Source organism: Nymphalis io, chromosome 7, assembly GCF_905147045.1.
Source record: "Nymphalis io chromosome 7, ilAglIoxx1.1, whole genome shotgun sequence".
NCBI classification, from domain to species: Eukaryota; Metazoa; Arthropoda; class Insecta; order Lepidoptera; family Nymphalidae; genus Nymphalis; species Nymphalis io.
The window spans coordinates 6892013-6914850 of record NC_065894.1 but is presented as its reverse complement, the minus strand read 5'-3'; the positions used below and the strand labels follow the sequence as shown (position 1 = coordinate 6914850).

The following is a 22838-nucleotide window of genomic DNA, read 5'->3' as shown; positions in this document are numbered from 1 at the left end:
TTTTATTTGTTTTGAACGAAGGTTTTTTATTATTTAAAATCATTTCTAAGACTTGTATTCGAAGTTGTGGCAAAGACACTCACCGACAATACTCGTTAAAGGTGAGCACATAGCACTTGTCCTCGATGCAGGCGACGGAGTTAGCGTCGCGGTGGCGGGAAGCAAACACCTCGTCGGGTGCGTCTGTCGCCTGCCGCCCGCGCTCCGTGTGTTCCGGCCGATAATACCACACCAAGGACACCATCATTTCGCCTGAAATATGCATGATTATAATGTTATTAAAGTCAGATTTAAAAAATAATTAAAATATAATATAAGAAAATAGGTATCGCAGAGCCACTTATATTAAAATTTTGTGTTTGTTAAGCTAATTTCCCATATTCTAATGTTGTTACCATCATCGGGATTTTCCCACAAGCTGGCTATCCTCGCGACGAAGGGCTGAGCGCGCGCCTGCGACGCTCGCAGCAGCACGCAGTCGCCGCGCGCCACGCTGTCGCCGCTGGCGTGCGTCATGCGCGGCCAGCAGCGCGCTGTGCGGTCCAGGCGGGAATCATTCTGAGGAGGCAATCATTCATTTCTGAACATTGGTTGTTTATGAGTTCTCATACAAAACGCTATACATTATGATAATACTAATATTATATCACGTTATCAAAAACATGTTGAGTATTTAAGTCGGGGTTATATATAATGAAATTTTGGGGCGAATTTCTTAGCTAGTCTTTTACTACTATTTGAAATACAATTATACTATTGTTTCCTAACAAATAATTTATTAAAAGCAAGACATTAATAATATGAACGAGGAAGAGAAATGTGCCGAAAGAGATCTCTTTCCAGAATAACTTTAAATATTATATTAATTAAATGTTGTATCATACTTACATTTAGGTAAACTTTAGAAATGTAGTTTTCACCGTCCCAGTTCCATCCGTTGCTCCACCGTGGCGGCGCCCGTAGCTGCAAGTCGGGAGGTGCTAGAGGAGCTGCCACTCGTCGCATGCGTCGCCCTCCACTTCTTCTTCTTCTAGTCTTCTTTATATTAGGAACCGGTGACGAACAAGCATCCTCGACAACTAGCGAAGCTTCATCTGTCTTGATTACTGTCTTTTTTGAAACAAGTAGCTTGACAACCTTCTCAACATTTTTACTTTTAGCTTCTCCGCTAAATTTGTCACCTGTTAGCTTACAACGCTTCGTTAAAGCGAGTTCCTTTTCTTTATTACTTTTGAGGTCTGTTTGCTCGTCATCATTTACGTTCGTTTCAGATTCTATTGATTTTGTTGTTACTTGTTTCTTTGACGCTAGCAACTTAACCAACGTCTCAACGTTTTTGCTTTTATATTCTCCATTAGTTTTATCTATACTCAATTTGCATCTCTTAGATAGTGGTTTATCTAAAACCATATTTTCAACAGGCTTTTCAGAAGAATTGGAGTCTATTACCGGACTTTCTTCTGAATTCATCTCTGGTTTTTGAGATTCATCCATATTGTCAGTGTTTTCTAATTTGTTAGTCATGATCTTGCCTTTTATACATTTCGTAGATTTTATCGGTTTTGTATTGTCAAAGTTGGTGTTTTCTATTATATTATTAGCACATTTTATTTCACAACTATCCTTTATATCAGCATTTTTTTTAGTATCGTTTTCAACCGAAAGACTTGAAATAGATTTGTCTATATTTGTTTCACTTTTCAATTGCACTTCATGATTTTGGTCCTCTTTTATATTTAAAGCTTCGGTGGGAGTTGATAATACTGATTTTAAATTGTGTGTAACTTTGGAATCTATCTTGTCAATTTTACAAGAATTTCTATAAGCTAATTTTTTTTCCACGAGTTGGCTGACAGCCGCAATGGTTTTCGATCGTACGCCGTTTACAGGAACATTCTTCTCTACGATGTTGTTATTTATATTTAATGTTTGCTTTATATTGCCTTGGGAAATGTTCTCATTTGGAGCTAGAAATAGTTCAGCAGGATTTAGCTTTGTATCTGGTGTATATCCTTTTGCATCTGGCCTGTCGATGCTATTTTTCTTCATTAAGTTATCTAGAAGCAGAGCACTTTTAGTTTTATGTTTTATACATAAAACATTATCAGGAACTGCTGCTATATTCATTAGACGCGGATCTTCATTATTGACCGCCTCGAGTAAAGTTTTTTTAACTTTTGGTTCCGTAAGGCTTATTTCTGATTTCCTTTTTTGTGTTTTCTTCTCACAAGGTGATGTTTTCGATGTTCTTTTATTACAATTAAATTTCTTTTTTGGTTGTTTGGTTATGGTTTCAGTCGGTGTAACATGTGTATGTTCACCAGAAACTTTTCTCCGTTTTTGCAACTTTACATGCTCCCCGATCCCGTTAGTTTTACATGCATCTTCAAGTTGTACATCTTTCATGTTGATTTCCAACTTTGGTCTCGAATACCTCCGTTTAACTGCTTTCGCGGATTCAGTTACGTCAACTGCTTCTGTTAAGGCTGTTGTGCAATTGTGCTCTCGAAGAGCTTGCGTGTCTGTTTTTCTTGAGGTTGTATAGAAAGGACCTTCATTTTCTTTTTTAACATCAACCAAAGGTGTCGATCTTTCATCGGATGAGGAAAGATCAATGGGTATAGAAATAGGGGGTGATATGGCAAGAACATCATCATCTGCATCGTTGTTATTAACGGGTGGTGGTTGTGGAACCGATATTAACAGTCCTGTGTCGTCGCCTGCAAGTGAACGCCTAGCCATGGCTTTGCCGAGTCGAGCTCGACGAGGTGCTGCGGGCGGTGGTTGCGGGGCGCACGCTCCCCTCGCCGGAGAAGGTGGTCCTACGGCTTCAGTTGGACCCGGGATGTCAGCGTTTAGTCGAAGATTGTCCCGTATTTCGTACATTTCTCGCTTCGGAGAAGCACCCCCGATGGTCGGTACAGGGCATGGGTGAGGAGCATCCGCTGCTGTAGGTGGTCCAGGTGGCTCTGGCTCCAAAGGTGGGTCCTAAAATAACATACTTTAATTTAAAAATAATACAGTATATATTTTAATATTTATTAATATACTTATTTATCATTTTTTCATAGTTGATTTTAATATATGTCTATTTTTTTTTAAATATATTAGCTATGCTAGTGTAAGCTAATGGTTAGCTTATTTATTTATAATTATTATTAACTTCACAAAGCTAGTAAATGAATGGCCAGTATATTATATCTCACCTTCCCGCTGCCGTGAGTGTCGGCGGCAGAGTCGAGTACGCACGCCCGCACCTTCGGTCGGAAGGCGCCCCCGGGCAGCGCGAGGGTTGAAGGTACGTCCGCTGGGCCGCCACCGGTAGGGGCTTTACCAGTAGCGGGCCCAATAAGGACGTTTTTTGGACACGCGTTTAATGGGCAAGAGCATCCTCGGTATTCTGTGAACAAGGCCCGGTTTAAAAATTAGCTTTACTTATTTGTCATTTTAAATAATGTAGGAAATGAAATATATTATTCATAAAAAGGATATTCAATTGGCTCCATACGTTAAGATAGCGGTTTTATCAAAATAATAATGATTTTCCGTTAATTTTATTACTTAGGATACTAACCTACGTATGGTATCCTTTGAGGTGAATGTTGATAGCATGGTGGTGTTCCATAATACTGCGGTGGAGGGTATGGCTCACTTGCCACGCTTACCATCTGGAATAATATAAGATAAAAAATGAAAGTCAAATTCAATAGAAATGTAAAATGTTTTGTTAGCAAAATAAACATTTTCTTTTAACCTGAGCATCAGGTTGTGGGGGTCCCATGTGATAGGGCCCTGGCGGTCGGTAATATCGTCCGTAGCATAGCTCCGCTGGGTAGTAAGAAGGACCGTACTGTTGCAAAACCTGATTACAAATACATTTATTAGTTAAGATATTTTGTTGATTTTTTTAATTTTTTTTATTGATTTACATAATCCCTAAATATAAATTCATTGTACAAAATTAAAATAAAAAGAACAAAATACACATTATAAATTTAAAGCAGAAACACGCCGTCTAAAAGATTGTCCTGTGGCATTGTACCCAAGACGCTGGCACTGTTGCCTCTCTGCACCGCTAGACTCAGCCTTTGGGCTAAATAAGCGCCAGCTCTTGGGTCACCAGAAGTGTGGACCAGTTTCTTAGAAATATCTCTTATGATTCTTTTTGTATCGGACGACCATGGACCTAATGTTTCAAAACCCAGCCTTGCAAATTCATATTCGTTGCTTAAAAGTGAATATTTGCGGTGCTTGAGTATTTGAGCAGCTTCAGCGGCTGCACTGGCCTTACGAGACGTATTCTTGATATGAGATACTGCCAGCGTATCTACGCAAGTTGCATCCCATACAAGAACACGTCCCATCGACCATGGCACTAATGTCGCTCCATCGGGTCTTTTGCCATCATCTCTGCATAAACCATTCGGTTCCAAAGTAGCAGGAATCGATGCTGTGGCAAAGCCCGACGAAGTATGTCATTAAGAGATCCATGGCGATATGCACGGCCAGCGCTTTTGCGGCAGCTAAGTCCATGGCGTCCGAAATGGTCCACCAGGGTACGACAGGGACATGTATGAATTTTAATATATATTTTACTGACAAATGACGACTTCACGAGACAGTCAATTGGATTAAACCTACACTTACATTTAAATTACGGACATGCTTATGCCCATAATAATGTGTGTGAATAGAAGCGATTACTTTTGGCACATTTATCACAATTGTATCACTTTTATATGGAGGGGATATTTATCCCCTCCATATAAAATGGTTCATATAAAATATTACAAATTTTATGAACCATTTTGTAATATTACAATAAATGTTTTTTAAATACTCACAGGTGGGTGCGGGGCATGGTAATGCGGTGGGGGGTGATATCTTGCAAGCGCTCGCTCTGCGTCTGCGCTAGTTTCTTTAATCAACGGCCCCGCCGGCTGATAGTATCCTGCGGCAAAATAGAACGTTAATTAGAACACAATTCAACTTCATTTATTTTTTATATAAAAACAATATATTCACAAACCATTTAATTTGCAATAGTATTCTCTATTGAAAATTAAATGTTTTTTTTTTAAACCATGATATTCCTTTTATTTATTATTCTACAACGACTTATACATCTATACCAAGAAATCGGTATGTACAATACGAACATTATAAAAAGTTGTTTTTTTTTATGGTTCACGTAAGAATAGTCATATTAATGTCTTTATTATTAATGTATATTATGTTAATGTATGAGCAATTAACTTTTTTTTTTTGTTACACGAAATTTGAACAGGTAGTTATTTAAAGGTATTAAAACATAGAGCCAGACGTAAATACGTAATAGCGCGGATTATAATTGGATAGATCGGGTGGATTTTGACCAATTAAATAATTTGTCTAATATTTAAATATATGTTTAAAGAAAATGGATAGAGATATACCGTAGTTGCAAATTAGGTTTTTAAAGACTGTGCTAGTATTCGCCTGGTCGTCAAATTTCGACCGTAATCGTTATTATTACGAATATTCCGGTAAATATTTGCATGTTTCGAACATTTTTTTCTACCATATTTCCGAATTTATTTTTTATTGATATCACTCAAATAAGCGCGTTAATAGCCACCATACAAAAACGTAAGGTAATGTACTGTTTTCTTCTTGGCCTATTTATACATACATACATAAATACATACGTACATGCATGCATACATACATACGTACATTTTTAAATTATATATCGTACTCCGCGGTGAAACAAAACATAGTAAGTTGAATATAGAGTTGATTTGTTAATAGTATGGTTACATTTATTGCGGCATTTAGATTACGAATCCATCTCATTAGTAAGAGACATGTTCAAGATTGAAACACAAATACACGTAAGTCTTATTACCACCACCGACGGAAGGGCTGGTTTATTTCAGGGCATCGGAATTACGAGTCAACAGGAATTGCCGCTAACATTATACAGGAATTAGTTTTAATTTTAATCTGCGTATATGCAAATAAATCTTAACACTAGTTTCTACAGGTAATAGACTAGTGAAAAATAGCCGTATCACTAAAAATCTTAATTATATTTGTAGTAATAGGAACAGCCTATAAATGTTTTACAGCTGGGAAAAGGTTTTCTCCCGTTTTGATGAGAAGGCATGAAATTTATACACATGTGAAAGATTTTCATACGTCAAATAAAAATTTCCTCACAATGTCCTTCAACATTTAGCATGAGATGAATTATAAGCACAAACAAAGCAAATAAAGATTCAGTGGTGCTTACCCGAGTTTGTACCCGTAATCTTCACGTGCTCTAACTACTGAGCCCTCAGGGCACACTATTGTCTTTATAATGCGATGAAATATCTAGTTGCGACAGTAAGTATTCGATAAATATCTCGCATAAAAATACAGAAGTCCAATTAAAGACGTATTATTTTTAAAAAGCTCATTATTTTTTTAAAGAGCAAAGTACATTGTATAGTAAATCAATCAATTAGAGTTAAGTCCGCCGTTCGTTTCAATATGTTATCTTTATCCTTATCTATTCAATAGGGCAATTTATTGCTCGAAGCTAGCCTATCTAGCGTTAATTCATGCTAATTGACTCGGCATATGCTGACAGTCACTCGTTATATGAAATATAATGTCCACTCCATATTCGTAATAAACCCAACCAATGAAAATTACATATGCATAAATGTACGTGGTTTTAATACATAATCAACGACGGACAAGATGCACAAAAATATTTTACACATAAACTGCAATATATACGTTATTTAATGTTAGGTAAATAATGATAATAGTTGCTTATTTGGTGAACTTATTTTATGTATGATAGTATTGGTGATATGAGCATTTATTTGGCAGATATTTTCACGAATTAGTTTATTAATTCTATACATATATAGTGTGCGATACTGTTATTAATAGTTGTTTAAATTGCATTACTTTGTATACTTTCTATTTAACCTTTATTATTATTTTTTCTACCTTCTGTACTCTTTCATTAACTTGTTTACTAATTAAAACTATATTTTAAATTTGTATTAACAACATATTTTGAATTATATACAAAAAGGCAGGCGGATAAATGGGTCACATAATATGTATGGCAACTTCTTATACCATGATGCATGCAAAGTCTTATATTATGATGCTGCGATTGATCGCCTCTTATGGGATCTAAGATGTTATGTCCCTTGTGCCTGTTTATATTGAGATTCTAACTGAAACACTGTTTGACCGTAAAACACTAGATAAGTATCTACTTTAAAACCGTCAGGCCGTCAAGGGCAACCAGATGGTTGCCCTTGACGGGCTTCTTGCTTCTGTTTTGCGGTAGAATATCTGATGAGTGGATGTTACCTGCCCAGATGAGCTTGCACATACTTGCACCACCAGAAAAGCCTGTATAGAAGTTTACCATTGGTAACATATATGAAATTTACTAAAAAAAAATCGACCATGTCCCACGCGGCCGGTACTTAAATTATCTACCTACCCATCTAATTGGCAGCGTGCATTAAGATTCTATTAACCTATGTTTATTGTTATACAACCAAGCTATATGTGTTATTTTGATTTTCGTTCAAGCTTCTAATACCTTTACATAAACTTTAGTATATTACCCTCCAAGATTGGCTAAATATATAAATAACTTCATAGTTATAAAAACATCATAGAAAACATATTATTCGTTTTCAAATCACAAACAAAAACTTATCTCTCTCACACAATATAATTTGTTTTTATGTCAAAGTGCATGTTTAATATTTTGCGGTTACTTGACATCGTCATATTGATTGGTTTTCCTTGTCATGTCAGATTTAAGTAAGCATGGACTGCATGGTTATTTATTAATTGTCCCATTCAGTAAATATAGAAAGATAATTTATGAATTCATGAATATAAAATGAACGTTCAAGTGAATATATTAACTCCTCAATTGACTTTACAATACCTATCATTCGATTTCGTTTTATGTTTAGATTGTCAAAGATTAGTTTGTTACAAGTTTGTGTTATCCAAATGAAATATTAAGGATAAATTCAACTGGAATATCTTTGGCTTTGGATCCATGCATTCAGGTAAAATAAAATAAAGTATTTGAGATGTTAATAACATAAAAATAATTTTAACCTTTTTGTCAATTTAAATAATATAATAATAATAATATCCTGGGACATTATTTACACAAGGCCTGTGATTCCAAACCAAGCAGAGCTTGTACTTTGGAAACCAGACAACTGATATACTACGTGTACTACTTTGATTGAATTGATTTGATTTAATTCAAATTCATCTAATTTAACTTGGTATTTTAATTTAATTCGAATTAATTTAATCTAATTTATAATATGTAAAATCTGTCAAATATTATTATTGTAATTATTGTTTTTTTATTATTTAAGGGTTTATATTTATGATCCTGTTTGGTCGAAATAAATGATTTTATTATTGTAATTATAACCTTTATTTTGTAAACATATACATATGGCTACATATGTATACATATATAGCCCTACATATACATATATAAGCTAATTTAAAGAATTTTCTATACTTAGTGTTGTTAAAATCGGACTGTTTTTTGTTTTTTTATTTTTTATTATTAAGTAAATGATGAATATCTGCAAAGCATTAACAGTATAAAATTATTATTAACTGGATTTCGAGTTTGTTTGTTTGGAACAAATTTTTCAGAAACTTGAAACTTCAAACATAGCTTAGAATTGGTTGGCAATGCAATATTAACTAAATTTCTTATTACTTTATGAAAATAGAAAACCGTCATATAGCCTATTTTAAAAATAAAAAGTGCTATAGTCATATTGATAAAATTTAACAAATACCATTGAATGTACTTCAAATAAGTTTTACATATCCTCATTAGATAAATTAAAAAAAAAATACAATTTTAAAATGTTTTTAATATTTAAGTGCTGATGTCGGATGCGGTCTCCCACATCCGTTAGACGCAACGAATGTTCTACAAAGAACACCTTCTGGTGGTCAAAAATGTAAACAACTCTTCAAGGACTAATGAAATTAATATCCTTCAGAGTTTTTGTAAGGTAGGATATCACTCAGTTAAAATAAGTTTTTTTCTTTATTTTCGAAGGTTAAATTATGTTGGGGATATTTTTAATGAATTCTATATAATTATTAGATATGTACATCTATTTATTTGACGATGATTTCGGTGTTTAGGTCGGATGTTTTAAAAAAGTAATATGAATAAACCTCACAGAATCCGTCAAACAAACCACCAATAACCAAATAACTATAAATATTTTTAACCAGACAACAATATTCAGACAATAAAATACAAATGTATGTCGCCAGAGGGCGTTACGTCTAGAATTCGTTTATATACTTTTAAACATTGATAATATAATAATCAACTTTTATATTTTTATAACGAGTTTATTATCGAATACGACTCCTAATTTAAACAATTTAATAACTATGCTCATAAACGTTAACTAATCAAATCGCGTATATCAGAACAAAACATGTATTGAATTTAGCGTCAAATCCATAGCAATGTTATTTATATCCTCAATAACATTGATCAATTTATTAGAAACAGTTACAAACATTCTAGTAACAAGAAGTAAATACAAGCTTACAACATCATGTTTCCGACTTCGCAAGGTCGATGCGTACTTCCTGGGCCATAGTATATAGGTACTTCTGTAATACACAAATATTTTTGTTTGCTATTTAATAAATTTAAAAAATTGTTTTAAAACTATTTAATAACAGTGTAAATTATTCTATTTATATGAATTAAAACATGTTCCATACAGTTTTTCGCTCGGTAATACAGAATATATAATAAATATATAGTTGTGAAGTGACGTGATAAATATATTTGTGTAACGAAATTATTTAATAAAACTAGTTGCTTAACGATTATCGACGGTTGAATCCGCACTAAGAACTAGCTACTTTATGTTTAATTAACATATTAGACATGACATATCAAAATTGCTTGTATGGGCCTATCGAAATAGAGTATGTGTATACATTTATATATTATATTTTATTAAATGTTTAGAATACATAATTCCTTCACTCGAAACTCGTAATTGGCTCTGGTATTTCACATCCGTTTGATACGTGACCTCTTTATCATGGAAAATGTTCTGATAACATTATTGCAACAGAATAATAAAATAAATGGTACTGATAAGAGTGCTTCAAAAGTTTTCACATCTAATTGGTGAGTTTACATTTTTGAAACTGCGCTTTATATAGTTGACGAGTAAATATTATTAAAATTTAAATATGTAACTATAGTAGTAAAAAATAATTGCTTATATGGCATATAAAGTTGTTGAAAAGGATTTAGTAATAGCTTATTAACGACCCGTAGACGAAGGCTTTTCCATGAAAGAAGTTTTAAAGCGTGACCCGCTACAGTGCTCTACTTTACAGCGTATATGAAAAGAAGCTTTAGAATATCCTTGATGAGAAAATTCAAAGAGTTTTTTCTTACGTTGTACAGAAGAGTTAAATATTAAATTTTTCTAATTGACTTTTAGAAATAAAATTTTACCATGTATTATACATACATGGTGCGTTTAGGACATAATTTGTAGGTTTTTGTGAAAAACAAACCTTTGTGGCAATTCTTTGATGTTTATAATTGTCTGTCCTTTAAATCTCAATAATTAAAAAAATACTGTAAGCCTGTTTTGCATTAGATATGTACAATTTAATTGCGAAAATAAAGTAGTTTAAAAAATACATTATCACTAATCAAATTTATATTTAGGAAAGCATTAAAACAATTATTATTAAAAGAAATCACTATAAAAATAAATTTAAATATTATAGACTAAAAATATAATTAATAATTTTTCATACAATTCTATTTTTAAGCAAAACGAAAACATTTTTTTTTATATCTGTCTTTTGAAATGATATAGTAAAAAAAGATAAGTTGTTTTATATGTTAACAGTATGTTTATTTATTTTAGTTTCAACTTTTTAAAACAATGCAAAATTACTTAATTAGTTATTCAGACAATTAAAGTCTTGATTTTTTTATAAAAATATGAAAAAGTAAAAAGGAATGGTTGTAGTTGCTGTTGTTGATTATTTTATTATAATGTTGAGCTCACCACTTGCGGGAGGCTAATATTGCGGTTGTTAACATTTACAATTACACAAATGATCCTATAAAAATCTCATATTATATGTATAAAATATTTATAGAAAAAACACTATGTAGTAAAAAGTAATTTCAATTACAAATTGGAATCAAGACTAGACTATTTCGCTTCAACTCGTAAGCCGTGAAAAAGATTACCATTAACAAACAAAAACATATTACGTATTCTTGCAATAGATACAATTTCTTAATAAATTAAAATGTACATTTTAAGTTAATAGTTAATTCTTTATATGACAAAAAAGTGTGGGTTTTATAATGGAGATCAAAAGATACTTGGCGGGGAACCTACCTAGTTTTGTACGAAACGGTGAGTAGTTAAGTTGTTACAAAATCCTATTTTCTTACTAGGGTCTGTGGTTGTACACATTACATTTTGCTCTCATAGGTGTTTTGTTATGAGTGTTAAATGTTTGTAATAAGTATTATTTTTTCACGAAATATTAATTTAGTTTTCGCGTAAATTAAAAATATTATAATATGTAAATATGAAAAATTTATCTTTCTACGTTTATTATTATCTCAGAAAAAAATGCTATTATCATTCATAAAGTCATTCATTTATTCATGTTAATTTAAGATTTAGCTAATTTGTTCAAGTAATTTAACATTATAAATTAAGTCAATAAAGATTTAAGTTAAAAGTTGTATTTGTAAATCTTTTGAAAATACAATAGTATTTAAGTAAAATTAAAAAAAAAAAACAAATTAACCTTTATGCTTGGCTGTTATATAAGTTTTAAAACTGTTGTATCGTATACCTTGCTACGTTATGTTCGATTCATATTTGACATATCACGCACGTTATCTAATGAACGTATAAAAGTTTATTATATAATTTTATACGTACAAAGTTCATTATTATGTATTTAATCCAACTAGATTTATCCACCATTTATGTACGTTTTAAAAAAGGTCAGTTGCTATTATAAATCTGCAAGTTCAAAAGGTAAACTATTTAAAGACATTAGGTATAGAGCTTCATGTAAAATACGGTAAAATTGAATTAACTAATAAAACAGCTCTCAAAAAAGTTGTTGGATTGTATGTAACAGTTTTAAGCAACACCCGCGTTTGAGTTGAGTGTTAACAGTTCATGTTATATTTGAAATGAAAGCAAACATCGGGAAGAAATTCGTATCTACTACTAACAAATCAACGAAAAATGGGATAAATTCTTAAATTTTACTCAAGTAAGGATCGTTTTTAAAATGAACTAATACTTGCATTTCAACTTTCTTATTAAAGCATTATTAACGTATATATAATACCTTAACTCGAAAGCAATACACGCACGTAGCGCAGGTAAGATAAATTTAAGTGTAAAGGACAGCTAATTGTGACGACATGCCGCACGGCGTTCTCGCGACCGATCCGATAAAGGGACTAAGCTATTCGAGCTTTATTTTGTGCGTTTGTTTGTACAGTCAATAAGCGAAGTTATTCCAGTTGTGTTCATAATATTAAGACAAGCGAAGATATTCAGTTACAAGTATATGCAATGCACAGCGTAGACCATTTTTCTATAAAAATATAGAACGTATTAAGGTATTATTCTCCATACAATACGGATTTTCTTTTTTTAACGGACCTCTTTTTAACCTCTTTATTTAACGGACGTAAACTTTGATTAAGAAGTTAATAAAGTAATTATTGATATTTTTGAAATTGGTAAGATTATGTTTTACAGCGTAAGTATTTTATAACATTTCATTTTATATCCCTATCATCCAGTTAACCTGTTCCATCAAGTTCGTTAAATACATTTTCTCCCCGAATGATGTAGCCGACTGTAGAACCCGTACCGTTAGGTACTTAAGGTAACTTATGTTTATTGTTTGTAAGCTTTCTCTATTACTTGGTCTTGTGTTTTTATGAGAAAGATATCAGCTACATAATTGTTTTTAATGTTAAACTTTGAAACAAATATTGTTTTACACTGAATTATAAGATATTTTTTTTAAGTTTATAAGATACTTGTAGTCATTGTATATCATTGATATATCTTACTTATATAAGTTATAATAGTAATTTAATCTAAAACCAAACTCATTTAATACACCGTAGCGGTCAATATGATTACTCCGAGTACCGACATTTTCCATTTTTATTAAAAATGAGGTTAATAAGTACACGGAACAGTCTCATTGTGAGATTAAACTTGTTTATTTAAAGCGGTTTAAAAAAAAAACAAATAAAGTAGATGAAATTTATCAAGAACTATAAGCGAACAAAAGGTAACCAAATATTTTTACTTTTTTGATTTATTTATAACCATCAAAATATCTCCTAATAATAACGAAAATCATAATTGTTTAAAATTATTATATATTATTATTAAAATTGCGAACAAAACGACTAAATAATAGGTTATACTTTACAAACGTATAAAAGGATAAAAGTAAATTATTGAGCGTCTATTATTAATGTAGTCAACTTCGGAGTTACATGAAATGTAAACAAACACTTAAATATGTATAAAAGCTAATGAAGCCTTAGCAAAATAAGAATAAAGTTTTATTGCAAGGAGAGGTTTTATAAAATTATGTTAAAATTAAGTAAATATTGTTTAAGAATAAAAAGTTAATAACTAAAAAATTACAAAAATATATATTCGTTAATGACGTTTACAAAAGGTGCACGAAATTATTTATAAAATGTCTTTATTATAAACACTGCATGATCAAGTTTATAAAAACGTAACAAATAAATTAATTTCGCAGAAAACCATCATGGCCTATTATTTTATCATTACGTTTCGCAGCGAACGCACTTAATTACGCCAATGTTACAAATTAATAGCAGCCGCTAACTTATGTACCGATTCACGTGGCGCTCATAGGCTATAACTTAGCCTTTTCCAGCTCATAAATATAAATACCGATAAAAAGACTACATTTTCACTTGCATATTGCTACCGTGGCTCTAGTCAGTGTAAAGAAATGAAGAATAAAACTGCATTTGAGTTGCAAACGACGGCCTAAAAGAAGCGGGTGGTTTGCCTTGAGTCAGTGTCGCAGCTGCTCGAAGTCTTAAGGGCGGTTTTTGAAGCAGCTTTTTGTACTTATTTATTTACCGGTTTTATTGTACGTTACAGGATCGATTGCGGCGATATCTTCGCGGCTACGTTTTATTGTGTCCCACTGACGTGCTCTGGGTCAACGGTAGTATATTTATGTTGGATTACATTTTTTGCTAGTCATTTATTTCGCACGAGGAGAATGTCGTTCCGTGAGTTTTTGTATTCTATCATTTATAAACATCGTGTTTCCTTTTAATATAAGATAAATCGAAATGGTTTATGTTTAAATTATTGAATATATACAAGAAAATCTAGAGGCTTTAAACAAGAGCAATAATCATAGACAAGTATATTTATCCTTATCAGAAGTGGTATTTTTTACTTATAACTGAAATACATATATGCCCTTTCATATCTACATATAATTCAATTATAATTATAGATATATGTCTTTTTTATTGATTATTCTAACTATATTATAATAAATTTATTATAATATGTGTTTATGTATATATTTATGGTTTATATATCGCTGTATTATCGATAACGTGCATACCTTTTACTAGACTTTACTCTATATCATATCTCTGTATTATACAATACAGTCTGTATTGTATAAATTTCATTGCTGTATAATATTGAGTACTATATGTTATTACATTAAAATATAAAATATGCAAGCTTGTTGAAAACTCAATTCAATAAACAATGCTGCGGTTTGTTCAGAATGCGTTTAAATTTCGTATTGTGTTATTCATATATTTTTATTCTTTATTTGTTTTTGTTGGCAATAAATTTTAAAAATGTTTATTCCATTTTTAGTAAATAGTACAAAACAGTTTACATAGTTCCTAAAATCCAAAAATAAAAGCTATAATTTATTTCTAAATATTTAAATTTAATTTAAAATAATAGATTCTGCCGCGGCTTCGCCCGCGTGAGAGGGGAGGTGTTAGGTACCCTATGTCTTTTTCTGGACTCCTGATACACGTTGCATGCAAAATTTCAAGACGGTCAGTTTAGTAGCTAAGATATGAAAGCGTAACAAACAAACGATCAAACAAACTTACTTTTGTATTTTATAATATTAGTAAGTATTGTTGTTTGTTATATATTGTTAATAGTTATGCTAGTGTTACATAATTGTAATTTAATGTTAGTGTTAACGTTACCTCGTCACGATTGAACCACTGGACGGTTCTAAATAAAAATTGATATACGTTATATTGGACTTGGATATGGGACGCGTATAAATTACGGGTTTTGTGAGAAATAAAAAAGGCGCATGCGCAGTCGCTGATCCCGATAATATTATTATAAAGAGCGAAACTTTTTTAGTTTCTTCAATGGTATGGGACATGAGTTTTATTAAGTTTAGTTTTATTATACGATTGCAGAAGTATACAAAACAAAATTACGGTATTATTTGAGGGAAAATGAATAGTTAGAATTAACGGTATTAAAGAGTCTATTATGGATCTATAAATCATATTTATACAATAGTTACTTGGTGATAGGGCTCTCTGCAACCTGTCTGGGTAGATACCGTTCACTCATCACATACTCCGGTTAGTATTGTTGTGTTTCGGTTTGAAGAGTTAGTGAGCCAGTGTAATTACAGGCACAAGGTACATGACTTCTTAGTGCCCAAGGTTAACGGCGCATCAGCGGCGTAAGTGATGTTTAATATTTCTTACATTGTCAATGGACTATGGAGATCACTTACCATCAGGTGGCCTATTTATAAGACGACAATATGTTAGATTTAATCTGAATAGTACTTAAATAAAGTTAGAGAACTCATTATAAATCAATATAAGCTTCCATGCAAGAGCCGCGAAGAAAATAAATAAATGTAAGCTAGATAAAAACCACAACCGATAATTCGCCGCGTAATCGGTTAACAAACAGTGAGACCGGTTAAGGTTAACCGTTCAATTAGCAACACGTAGGCTTGCCGCAAACTGCGCACAAATCAAACACGCCAGATAATCGCTTTCATGAATAGAGTAGACTGAATAATAAGCTGTATGTAAATATTCATTAATAAAAGTCAAATGTATTAACTCTTGTTCGCCAAATACAGAATAAAAAAAATACAATTACGAAGTATCGATATCGTTAGTTTAAAATAAATAGACACGAAACTTCCCGTAACCGTAACAGCCTGTGAATGTCCCACTGCTGGGCTAAAGGCCTCCTCTCCTCTTTTTGATGAGAAGGTTCGACGAAACTTCATTTATTAAAAAAAAAACAATTGCTTTTAAAATTCAAATTATTTTATATTAAAATCTAAATGTTACATTTGCATAATAATTTTTACAAGCATTACCATAGACTGTAATCGTACTTTGTAATCGTTTAACTTGCAACCCAGACTATGTTATTAAGTTTACCGCAAACTCCGCACGAATCAAAACTACCCGCAAATAATCACTTACAGGCGTAAATAAGCTATGTTATAAATAATAAATTTATCATACACGAATGAAAGCTGCATACATTACTATCCTCCTAATCGGTAAACAAACATCTGCAATACTAGTTTCAGCTAACCATTCAATTATAGACTAACTAGGAGGTGAACTAATAGTCTAGCTATACTGCGCAAAAAGTGCAATATCATGATCTAAGTGACCACTAGTATTAGTAATTGCAGAGATCTACTTTACAAGCTCTAGATTTCGGAATTGTATTTCCAGTATATTTTATTATCTTACGCAAATTGATTTTTATCGTACATAAAATTGTATTCGGAATAATCTTAGGATTCTAATGAATATTACTGAGAGACGCCAGTTAATTTGTGCTGTAAGAAAAATTTAAAGCATTTTGTTTTGCATACGTAATAGGCGTTATTTATGTACATTTGACATTAAAACCAAGTGAGAAATAATTTCGTATAACTTTAGAAATTGAAGTTAGTGGTGACATATTATTTCATTGTTTAGAAAGTTCAAGAAACTTGATCTATCTACAAACGAAGAAGCCGCGGGTAGTCGTGTTTGATATAATAAATAGTTCTTAGCGAACGAAGATATCCATGTCCTATCCTCTTAAACTAAGTTTTGAGATAAATTAATCGTAAAATTATATTTATATTTATAATTTGTTATTGTAGAATAAGGATAAATTATATAATAATAACTTACAGTTAGAAATATATATATATATATATATATATATATATATATATATATATATATATATATATATATATATACTAAATTTAGTAGCATGACTAATACATTGGAGAAAATAACCGGAGCCCAAGTATTATTTTCGAAACGCGAATTTGTAACGGTACTTTCTGTGGTAACTTAATGTTTGGACCACCGAAGTAGATAATACTGGAACGAAACGTAAAAATCCATTGTACAAGCACTTTCACCTATTACGAAACAAACATCATACGGTCGGTTATATTCGAAGCTTGAAGTTGACATATTAACATATTGTTAGTCAATTTCATCACATTAAATATTTACATTATAAATGTACAATGAAACAGATTCAAAATCGATTTATATTTTATTGAGATAAACCCAAGTATACCCGAAATAAATATTATATCAACAATCTGAGATTAAACTCGTTCTAAGATTCAATTGATTGATCGATTGATTCCTCTACGTCCAAATGACAAATTTAATTTTACTAAAATTTAAAATTTAGTAAATCTTTTTTCATTCACGCAGTCACGCATTCTTTTTATTTCATTGGTTCACATACTCATCGTTACTATTTTTTATTAATAATACTTATTTGAAATCCAAAATTAACATTTACTAACAATAATAACTGCTAATAAATTATTTATACAAGAACTGATCTGTAATTTATGTTCTAATTTATATTGTTATGATCCGGTATCCAAAGATATTTTGTTTAAATACATGCCCCATACAATAATATACATAAAATAAATACCTGGATAGAATTTTAAATTTTTAAGCTTTTGGTTTGAAAATTAGCTATTATTATATTTGTTACCGATGTTAATGGAATTAATGTATTAATTCTATACAATCGCGTTGTTTTAAAATTAGGTTTTTCGAATTATTTAATTCGAATGAGAAAATCAAATATTCGTGATCGTAATCATAACAAATTGAAATGAATTTGTATCTGCGAGTGCCTTCACACTACCTATTGTTTGACCGTAAAAACAATTGTAATCGCCAGTTGCGACTGTGATGTGTAAGGAATATAAAGGTAAAAAAAATGATCAATGATGTAATTTGTCTCTTAACTTCAACAAATAAACGTCACAAGAATTGCGGCTAATTCACGTAACTATAACGATAGCTTCCGTAATCGTAATTCAAATCAACTATAAAAATTATAATGCTTAAGAAAATTAAGAATAAAAAATGCATTAAAAACTTCAGTTGATAATTTCAAATATATTGTATGCGAATGCTTTATTTATTATTACAAAGCTATGTATACCTTCAATTAAAATTAACTAATTAAAAAAATATTTCTGTTAGTACAGAAAACTTGTTTTAAAAGGTTTTAAAGTGGCGCATTCTAATTTGGAATGTGATTAGAATTTACATTTACACAGTAAACAAAACTTAGGAATGATGCTGGCTGCTTACGCTGTTTTGGGTTGTGTGAATGAAAGAACTTTCTTTTTAATCACGAATGTTGAGTGAAAATAACAAAACGTTGCTAGGTACCGAATGTAACATGAATACTACTGTCTAGACTGACAATTTTTTTACGTCGGCGTTTGAAAAAATGCATAAGATATCTGCTGCATTTTATTTGTATTTAAACGCTCTAAAAATTGAGCATCGAACTTATTTCGCATAACTTACAAAATGATATATAATCAAAACAATACATTATTTAAAGGAACGTTTAAAAATTTAAAGTTACAGCGCTAATCAATGGTAACTTAGTTTCAGCGATATTTAGTTCATTGCAGATTTAAATTAATTGATAACGTTGACTATGATGATGAAAAGTCGGAAGCCCTGGATCGGAAGGGGAAGGTAATGATTCTGAATTTATATGAAATGTATTTAAGTTATAGTCCGTATTAGCACAACAAGCGTGAAACAACTAAAGTGGCATGACCACTTGTTACACGGTCCCCTTCTAACCACCGTCTATGCGCTATTAACTCAGTCAATATTATTCTTGTTTAATAATTATGTGTCAAACTAAAGTATGAGGAATAATTACTAGGTGGGGGGACGAGTGAGTATAAAGCGAAAAATAAAATAAGTTCCTCTAAACAATAATGTGTAAAATGTATTAACATAAATTATTCTTATTCAAATTGCATACAATAATAGTGAATGAAAATGTTCTATCCTCGTGGTTCGTAAGTATTTTATGGTTTATCTTGAACGATCTTTATGGCAAATATAAACGTATTTATTTGACTATTCAATTTACATAACTAGTTCTAACACAGATGTGTAATTGCGTTCCGTTTATTTCTTAGATAGCCAAGCAGTGACATCAAACATTAAGGTAGAAAAAAGCCTTATTTCTCGCAGTAAATTTTAAATGAGTACAAATAATCTACACGATAACACTTAAAAAAACCAATATGTTATAGTGATTATAGAATTTTGCTATAAGATGAATTTTTATCTTTAAAACAAATAAAATATGCATTTATAGATAATATTTTATCGATAACCCCACGCTATGTCGTAATAAGCAATTTTTGCCATCGGTAAAATGTTCCTTACAAGGTGTTTAGACATTAAATGCTTGAACAGTCAATGAAGAATTCTACATTTTTTATTAGCTGCTATATGAAGAAAGAAGGTACAGTGAGCATACCGTGTTGTATTTTTTGCTTCTAGTCCTTATTGTTCTGGCAACACGGAATATTATTCACCGTTAAGAGTGTATGCAACGGAACATTCGTAATACTGTAAAGAGCAATAAATTTGAAACAAGAATTGCGCATTAGATCCTGTGGTATTTCGTTTAAACAACAAATTCGTAAAAAGGAACGATAAGAGTGTTGGCAAGATTGCTGGTGCAGACGTATCTGAAAATTAGATTTTTGATGTTCAATTTATATTTTTAAAACTACATATTTACTTGCAAATATTATTGTGTTTCTTTTTAAGTTTCTTTCTAAAAATACAAGTAAATTTCAGTTTGCTGTTAATAAGGCTTTCTTGGTGATTAGTTAAACAATGGTATCTTCTTTTTTCGAATGTCAAGTCAATAATGACAGAAAGAGATAAATTATTTACAAAGAGATATTATTTAACAAAATATGTTTATAAGTAAAGCAGCTTCATTAATAGAAGTTTAACAAACTTTTATTTATAATATTATTGAACACTTAATAAATAACTTATTACAGACATTTTCAAACTAATTTGTTATAAAAAGAATAGTTTGATAAATAGTTATGGCGGAAATATTCCGGGTTTGGTCAAAGTCATTGGCCTCAGAGATGACGTAATCGAAATAATGATTCTCTTACACAGCGCTGAATGAGCTGTGATAATGTTATTCATGGAAACGCCTTAATAAGTATTATTTAACGAAAGAAAAATATACTTAATGTTATTTATTTCAAGTAAAATATTACATAATTGTGTATTTACGTAATAATATAATGACTTAATTTTTTAAACTGAAAATAATTTGTACTATTTAAAAAAAAGAAAACAAATCAGAGTTACAATAATTAAACATAAATATGTAAATAAACAACATTGTCAGTATATAAAAGTTTTATTTGTCTTAAACAAATGAACAGGCCGTGTCGTGAAGAATATTAGTGAAAACGAAGACAAATTATAAAGAGAAACAAAAAACTTGAAATTCACATAAAGTAGATATTTTATTAAAAATTATGCAACTAACAAATTTTAGTTTTAAGAAATTAACGAAAGCGCAATGAAAATAAGTAGGAAACATATGACATAGTATCTATTTATAGCAAATATTGTCTACAGAAAAAAATCATGTCGTATAAAAATATGTATGTAAAACTGCGGAGAGTTTTACCTGCATTAAATTAAGTATTTATACACGAAGGTATTTATATAATATTATACATTAAAATTTTCCCCGAAGCGTTCTGCATCTTCTGCTTTAAGTTTTACGTATATTAGTTGTTTATTAGTTTAGTTGTTTTTCATTCAGGCATTAGAAAAAAAATCTCCACATTTATTGGTCCTTTAATATTTTAACTTGATTAGTTTCAGGCATAGCTAAATAAGGTGATCCGCGTTCCAGGCGGGCGGTAAGATCGCTTGGCGCGTCAATATTATGAATTATTAATACTTGTAGTTGTTTGATTATAATGCATTATTATATTTGTAATAGAATCTATTTAACAAGACATAACATTCATAAAACGTGATAGTATCCATGCCAACTCTATGAAAATTTATAATGATCGAAGTATATATTAAGCTCTGTATTGTCGCCATTAATAGATGTCCGTTTCGGAATGACGCAATTTCGCGCCATTTTGAATGGAAATCCATGTTTATTTTTTGCATTCGAGAATGCTAGAGTCAAAGATCGTATTTGAGAGGTCATCGTCCCCAGATTAGTTAGACACGATGAATGTTCACGTATTTTTTTTATTCGCGGCTTTTTGCGGCGCTCGCGTGCGTTACCCTTTCTGCTAAAGGTGGCTGTTACTACAAAGTGCTTACACATCACTTTTAATTAAAACATGCATTGTAAATAACAACTTAATTACAAAAAAATAAAAAAGGAACTCGTGAAACTACTACTCTTTACTTTATTTCAATTTTAAATATTACTGTAACATAAAATAAAATGAAAAATAAAATAAAAGCGTACAATTAATACACGTCATCGAAGTAAAAAATATATAGATACGTCAAAAACGTTTTAATCAAACACTGCATAAAGAATTCTACGTTAGATTTTGGTCTCATTGCGCCCAAAAAAATAAAAATATATGTATGTATTCTTATTGTCCTCTATCTTACCTTGAATCTTATTGGCTCATTTAATCAAAACTAAATGAATATTGATTTATAACAAGGAAACAATTTATTCAAATGAAAATATTAAAATACAATTACGAAAACAACTTGAATAGGCAATTAAAATAGAATCTAAAGTTTAACATTGAAATAATTAACACAAAAATAGCTCCTATGTCAATATAGTAAAGTGAAACGTAAGCAAAAAGTCGGAATAATCAACAAATTCAGTTCGCACATGTAAGCTGATAACATAAATCGGCACGGCTCGTAAAAACAATGAAATGATCGCGTTTCGCGGAAAACGCTAATAAAAGTCGTTCGTTGAAGCGAAACAACTATACAGAAATACATGTAGCCATACTTTGATCTGCTCTTGAATAATTGTAATTGGATTTTGAATCGATGGTTTTACTTATATCACTTGTTATGAAATAATTTTACGACTTTGATTACTGTTAAAAAATAGATTTTTAATATACCTTAAAGCGCATTATTTAAATACAGCGTACATATATATGTAGTATCAAAAGAAATCCTCCTTGGTCCCGTTACTAGCTTATTAGGCCGCAAATCCTGAAGCCCTGATATAAAACTCATGTCAGACTTGTAAACAAATATTGGGTATTATGAGGAGAAATTTTCAGTGCCCCAGAATCTGGAAGTTGACCGTGTAACA

At 31.0% G+C, this 22838-nt stretch overlaps 1 protein-coding gene across 2 annotated transcripts in view; it reads right to left on the bottom strand.

Moving 5' to 3' along the window:
- Nucleotides 1–22838, bottom strand: part of LOC126769657 (uncharacterized) — a 205942-nt gene that overhangs the window by 3710 nt on the left and 179394 nt on the right. For both annotated transcript variants that reach the window (XM_050488542.1, XM_050488543.1), the window contains exons 5-11: nucleotides 4845–4951; nucleotides 3755–3862; nucleotides 3575–3668; nucleotides 3207–3400; nucleotides 889–2988; nucleotides 396–558; nucleotides 84–252 (exon numbers count right to left, since the gene is read on the bottom strand). In XM_050488542.1, coding sequence (XP_050344499.1) covers nucleotides 84–252; nucleotides 396–558; nucleotides 889–2988; nucleotides 3207–3400; nucleotides 3575–3668; nucleotides 3755–3862; nucleotides 4845–4951 — 2935 coding nt within the window. The remainder of the gene's footprint in view (nucleotides 1–83; nucleotides 253–395; nucleotides 559–888; nucleotides 2989–3206; nucleotides 3401–3574; nucleotides 3669–3754; nucleotides 3863–4844; nucleotides 4952–22838) is intronic.